A 6,527-nucleotide genomic window follows, 5' to 3' on the forward strand; every position below is an offset into this window, starting at 1 on the left:
GAGAAAAGATCTCTTCTGCTTGCTGGCACTGTTGAATGTTTATCACTGAAAGTCAGAGGGTTGCCTGCACTAATACAAAAGCTACCTTCCCAATCCCTTTAGGCATTTAACAGTGATGGGGGAGGGGAGCAACTATGTGACTCCATTTTAAGAAGCCTCTTTTATATCCATTTAGTGACTTCTTCAGGTATTAAATGTGCACTTAAAGCAATTTCCTTTTTCCAGAATGAAAATGCTTAAGTCATCAGGGCACAGTGAATCATTAAGCTTAACTGTAATTCTTCACTGTAACAATATCTTGAATTCCATAATTAAAGCAATCATTCATCTGAATAACAGCAGGAACACTGTACAAAGGTCACATTTGGCGGCATTTTATCACAATGGTATTTTTTGTGGTAACAAATGCCATCACAATGCTAGGAATTTGTGCTTCGTCAAAGAACCAATCACAAGATAGTTGGCTACTTGACAAAAAAGGGGGGAAACCTGGTTCTACATGGAAACATCTTTGTTTTCCCTTTGACTTTTGCTAGCAACTCACAATGTCAAAAATAACTACCACGTTTGTGCCCATAACTTACACCAGCTAAGCTAATGTAGATGTACATAATCACCTGCCCTGCTGCCAGAGGTAGGCCTAATTAATGAGGAAAATATAACAAAATCATTGGGCTTTTAATTAATGTGCTTCAGAACTCTCATTTGTTTGACATTGACATTCCTTCCAAACTTTGTGAGAGCTGAGGCCAGGAAATGTGCAGCTGAACCAATATCGCTGGAGATCTAATAGAGAAGGTATTAGAACCCAGTGATGTAGCACAAAGATGTTTAGATAACGAGAAGACCACCTGACGGCAACGTACAGCAGAATCACCATGAGCCTTGTGAACCAACACATACTATTAAACACACACAAATAACACACACACACGCACACACACACACACACACACATACGTGTAAAAACACACATGCATTCTAATGCCCACACACACGTGCATATAATTAAGTACAACATTTTAGTCCATCAGTCAATGTGCCTAGACTTACGTCGATACATTACGTGTTTCATACAGGTTACAGAAACACAGGAATACAAAATTTAACAAACTTTTGCTACAGACTAATATAATATCATATAATATAATACATTATAATATAGTATAATAGAATCAATTATAACATTTTTTTGTCTATAAATACACAAAAAGATTGACAAAATACTCATTTTTAACTGAATGTGACAATGTGAAGGCTACAAAGAGAGGAGGAGGGTTGGGGAGAGGGGCTGGAGACGGCAGAATCTGGCTACACAGTGATACTAAAGTGGCGCTTATTTTTTTCGTTTCTCGAGTTAGCTGCTGAAACCAGTGAAGCACGCATCTGCATGAGGGACTGTGGGGCTTCAAAGTCCTCTTTTTCTATCCCCACAAAAAACTGCATCAAAAACACGGTTTTCAGTCCGTTCAGGGAAACAGCTGCCTTTTTCTGCATTCAGCGATTCCCTGAATAAGATGTAGGGAACACAGAAGCAATAATCATGCGCAGAGGGGAGGGGAAGAGCTACAGAGTGGACAGAAGAAAGAGATGTGGGAGAGAGGGGATCAGAGATAAGGAGAGAGAGAGAGAGAGAGAGAGAGAGAGAGAGAAAGGAAGAGAGAGGGGGAGAGAGAGACTGTGTGAAAGAGAAAGGAGAGTGGAGGAGTTAAAAGTATGGTCATTCTTTCTCCAAGTTCTCGTCCTCTGATGATGCAGGCCCTCCCTCTTTCTCCGTTTCCAAAGTTATCAGAAAAGCCAGATAGGCTCCATGTCCATCAACAGTTCTATAGTTGCCCACAAACATGGCTCACGTTTTGTGCAGCAGCAGCCTGCAGCTCTCCCTCTGGACATCAGACAAAAGCTGCTGCTGTGATCTCTGATCTGGCCGTTCAGCTGCGGCGCTCAGATGAAAAGGCTGCAGGCGATTATCAGAAAAGTGCCGTAGCATCATTAAAAGATCAAATAAAATCAAAGCAGCCCTCAATATGCTGTGTCTCTCTCTTTCTTACACACACACACACACACACACACACACACACATACACATACACACACACACACACAAAACACACACACACACACACACAGACAGACACACACACACACACTCACACACACTCACACAAAGAGGAACAAACACACAGGTTCATGACACCACACCTTACACACATCATGGCACAAGTTAGTCGTCCTCTTTTCTCTATCTCCTCTCTCTCTCTCTCTCTCTCTCTCTCTCTCTCTCTCTCTCTCTTTGACCCTCTCTCTTTGTTGGGCTTTCCTGGTGGTGATGGCATTCTCACATTAAAACCCTTAGAGCCCGGCCAGCAGCTCCCTGAGTGGAACGGTGCGCTCGCCCAGCAGGACGTCCCTCTTGAGGCTGGTGCCCTTGTTGACCACCTTCATCTTGATGGCCAGGCTCTTGACCTGGCTGACAGGCAGTGCATCGAAGAAGAAGTCTTCGTTGAAGACTGGGTTGCGGCTGTTCTTGATGATGGTGCTGCGCTGCTTCTGCAGCTTGCCCGGTTGCAGGTAGAGCGTCACACAGCAGTTGATGCTCTTGGCGTCCACGTGCTGGTCGTACAGGTCCTCGGCCGCCAGCAAACGCACCCGCAGACGAGCCGCCTCCACGTCGTAGTCCGTGCAGAGCCGCAGCGCGCCGCCCTTGTGAAGGTTGACCGTGTGCTGGGTCAGCCGCTCGGAGGTCCCGCCACCGGCTCTGCGGACGCCGAAGGCAGGCGAGGGCGGGCAGCGGAAGCGTCTCGGAACGTTTGGGCTGGTCTCCACGGAGCTGCACTCGTCGGTGGAGAGCGAGCTGTGGCGGGCGACAGCGCGCTTGGCACGCACCACCTTGGCTGTGGCGTCCTGCGTGAACATCTTTAGGAGCGAGGCGGAGCGCGAGAGCAGCGGCGAGTTGAACGGCGAGGAGTCGGCCGACGAGCAAGTGTCGCTCTCGCCGCCGCTGAAGTAGCGGTACGGGTTGTGGCCGTGGCCGCCCGGCCCGCCGCAGTCGCTGGGGTTGAGATGCGTGGCGCCCTGGCCCGTGGAGCGCCGCTGTGTGTTGGGCGACGTGAGCGGGCTGGTGGGGTCGCTGTGGAAGAGTGACTCCTTGCGCCGCGTGTGCGGGCTCTCCATCAGCGTGGTGAAGCCATAGGAGGTCTGGGCCTTGGGCACGTAGGGCAGTGACATGGCCGTCTGGGAATGGGGGTCCGCGTTAGTGGTCAGGTCGCCATTGTCGGTCGACGCCAGCTCGTCAGCGCTCTCCACCTGAATGATGTGGCGGTTGGCTGCCTTCAGGAGGTTCTTGGTGTCTCCAGCGAGCCGGTTGAGGAGGCGCGGGCTCCGCGGGCTCCCCTTGGGCGTCTTGCTGCAGATGACCTGCTCCGAGATGGAGGGCCGCAACCCGGCATTGCGCGGCTGCGGCTCAGGGGTCTCGGCCTCGGGTGGGCAGCACACCAGCTTGGGTGGGATGAAGAAGTCCGGGATCTTGTCCGGCGTCAGCACATTGCTGTACGGTGTTGCCGGCTTCTCCTGCCGCTCAGCAGCTGACTGCAACTGCCGGCTCTCCACCGAGCCACGTATCTTCTCCAGCAGCCACATGGGATTCAGTGCCTTGGAGACCTGAGGGGGCCCAGACACATCGATCAGCTCATTGATTAATTACATCAATTAATTAGGACCTCTGTGTTCTCTTAGGGTCAGCCAGACAGTTGCCCAGGAAACATAATCAGCTGCTATAGCAACACAAAGAAGGGTTGAGTTTCTTAAAATCTTTTAAAAGCTAATTGATTTATCCTTAGATTGGATTCAACCTGCACCATGTTGGACGGTTTTAATCATATTTTCAATATTGGTTTGATACTCTCTTCTGTGCTAAGGAGGAGCAACTGAAATTAATGAATATAGGATCGAATAGGTAGTTTTAAAATGGATTTTACTATGCACCTTGCAGACTACAGACTATTTTTATCTGCAGGAAGACTAGAGCAGTTAACATTTTCAATTTCACCATGATAAATTTAATAGGACAAGGAAGTTCAGCTTCACCAACATATTTGCATATACCTCGGGCGTTTTCATTTTACTACTAGTGGGAATGATGACACATTTATTATACATCAAACCAATGTCTCCTCATAAGATTTCAGAGGGACTGCAAAATCAGCCAAACACACGAGAAAAATATGAAGAATTAGGCGGTTGTTGTCTGTGAAGTTTTCATTTACTTATTTCGCGAAAAAAGGGTTGATTTCGATAGCACACTCGCCAACCTCCTGTTTTCCACTGTTTTCAGAACACATTCGGCGCAGTATTTGCCATGGGAGTGGACGGAGACCGGAGGTTACATAAACAGTTTAACCACTAGTTCATTACAGATATGTGTCATTCACAGGAAATAATCCCTGTACCTCTCAGAGAAGCTAAAACCTCTTTATAAAAGCCCGAACTTCTAGCCAATAGGAATGTAAAAATACATTCTTAGGGTCGTTATAAAATAGCCTATGCAGAAAGCAGAAAACAAAACAAAAGAAAACCAAAGTTCACAATTAACCTTTCATCAATTACAAATTGTACGAAACAGTATAAAAAATGATGCAGTACTAAAAATGAAGACTGCATTGGTTTCATGTAGCTATACCAGTTAACCATACATTGCAAAAGTTCTCGCAAAGCACTGTTTTTCCAGTGAGTGCACCTGTTGAGTTGTCAACGCTAAACTTACTGTAGAGCAGAAATCGCTTTAGGTCCACACAGAAAACCACCAGATTTCGCATGAATTTTTGTGCGTAGTCTCTTCACCGTGTCACCACCTCTCCTCTATTGCTTTAGTCCTAGACAGGAACGCGACGGTGGTCGGAGGAGAAAACCTACTTGGCGTTTATATCCCTAGCCCCCCGCGCGCCGTGTTTACTTAAGGCAGCCAATGAGAGACTGCTGAGGCTCGTGCGCATCCCCACAATTAATTATGGGGTTTTTTTTGCGTCCACTATGAAAAAGGAAACATTAAAGTTTGTATGTTGAACTATTTAACTACTATTTTTAAATCTAACTGCAAAGAAAAAACAGTGACATCAAATATGTACCAACTGTAAAGCCATTCGCTGGCGCACTCCAGTGTGCTGACAGGACCCTTCTATCAAGTCCCATGTCTTTAAATGCATGATTAATATTTTGACTACTATCAACTTGCCTTGTCTTTTTTCTGCTTAACAGATATCACGAATGCGCTCTGCTCTGTGCATGACTGTAGACTAACTCAGATTTAATAGTTGGTATCCGTGGAAACGTGAAATAGGCTGCAACGCAGTGACTTCCTCAGAAGCCGAAAAGTCTGGTCAAGTCTGAATAATAATAATAATATAAAACACGCGACTCTGTATGCAGACAATAAGCTTAAGTTTATGAGGGGAGCGGCAATGACATAATTGTATATGTAAATATATATCTCATTTTCAGTAGCCTATTGCTCACACACGAAGAAAGCAATCACCTCCCTCTTGGCAAATTTGCCCCATCATCACAAATATTTGCCTTAGCATAGCCTGATCAAATACACTAGCCTACCTGTTGTTTCTGTGAAATTGAGCCTACTGGATCTGTTATGAACTGAGCATCATGTTCACCTCATTTGGGAAACCATTTTTCCTGGATCTAGTTTATGGTTACGACTGCTCGCTAGCTCCCCCCCCCTCTCTCTCTCTCTCTCTGTGCATAACATTAAAATGCAATTAAGTAATTGCCTAGAGAGATGCGCACATTACTGCAGTTAGAATGGCCTGATGAACACATATTTTCTAATTTCCCAGGTTGCCAACGTGAACACCTTCAGGGAACGCATCAAATTTCACTGCGATAAGTTTCTTCTGACATAGGTATTGTTTGTACATGTGTCTGAATGCACCTTTTAAGTTGATGTTTATGTTTCTATCTTCGGAGAGTTTTTGTTTAAACAATAAAAATAAACATTACAATAGCATTAAACATTAAGTTGATGTTTATGTTTCTATCTTAGAGTTTTTGTTTAAACAATAAAAATAAACATTACAGTAGCAAAAAAAAGAAAGAAAGAAGAAAGAATAGGAAATTCAAATACATTGTTGATGTGTCTCAACACGCCACAACAACAATAAAAACAAGTCTTCATAATAACAATAACCATAGACATATACTATAACTGTAAAGAGAATTAAGTAATGCTATTTATGCTAGAATAGAGAACATAGGTAAAACATTCCACCAATGAGGAATCACAGAAGAAAAGAGTGTTGACTGTGACCTTTTAGTATTAATGGAAGGCCGACACAGCAGACACTCATGAGAGGACCGCAGTAATCGAGATGGGGATAAAAGCTCACTACACATGCAGGTAGGCCTGCTAACATTGTTTTGCAATAGTCCAGTTGGGGGAATTGTGGCACATACTGCATGAGATAGGGTCTGATCTTGTGACAAGATGGATGATGATATGTTAGGAAATATCTGGATTG

At 45.0% G+C, this 6,527-nt stretch overlaps 1 protein-coding gene across 1 annotated transcript; it reads right to left on the reverse strand.

The window, feature by feature from the left end:
* Nucleotides 1-1,264: 1,264 nt before the first annotated feature.
* On the reverse strand, nt 1,265-5,045 carry LOC143134584 (C2 calcium-dependent domain-containing protein 4C-like). Its single transcript, XM_076295078.1, has 2 exons — nt 4,763-5,045; nt 1,265-3,660 (listed from the first exon to the last, which is right to left on the reverse strand). The coding sequence occupies exon 2, from the start codon at nt 3,637-3,639 to the stop codon at nt 2,353-2,355; it is 1,287 nt and encodes a 428-aa protein (XP_076151193.1). The 5' UTR covers nt 3,640-3,660; nt 4,763-5,045; the 3' UTR covers nt 1,265-2,352.
* Nucleotides 5,046-6,527: the final 1,482 nt, after the last annotated feature.

This window comes from Alosa pseudoharengus, unplaced genomic scaffold (genome assembly GCF_046254945.1).
Source record: "Alosa pseudoharengus isolate Yale_2024_CS ecotype anadromous, Long Island Sound unplaced genomic scaffold, YU_APseudo_1.1 YU_APseudo_1.1_scf_2, whole genome shotgun sequence".
In the NCBI taxonomy this organism is placed as follows: Eukaryota; Metazoa; Chordata; class Actinopteri; order Clupeiformes; family Clupeidae; genus Alosa; species Alosa pseudoharengus.

Coding starts and splice junctions, on each gene's coding strand:
- LOC143134584 (XM_076295078.1), bottom strand. CDS start 3,639: ATGTGGCTGCTGGAGAAGATACGTGGCTCGGTGGAGAGCCGGCAGTTG.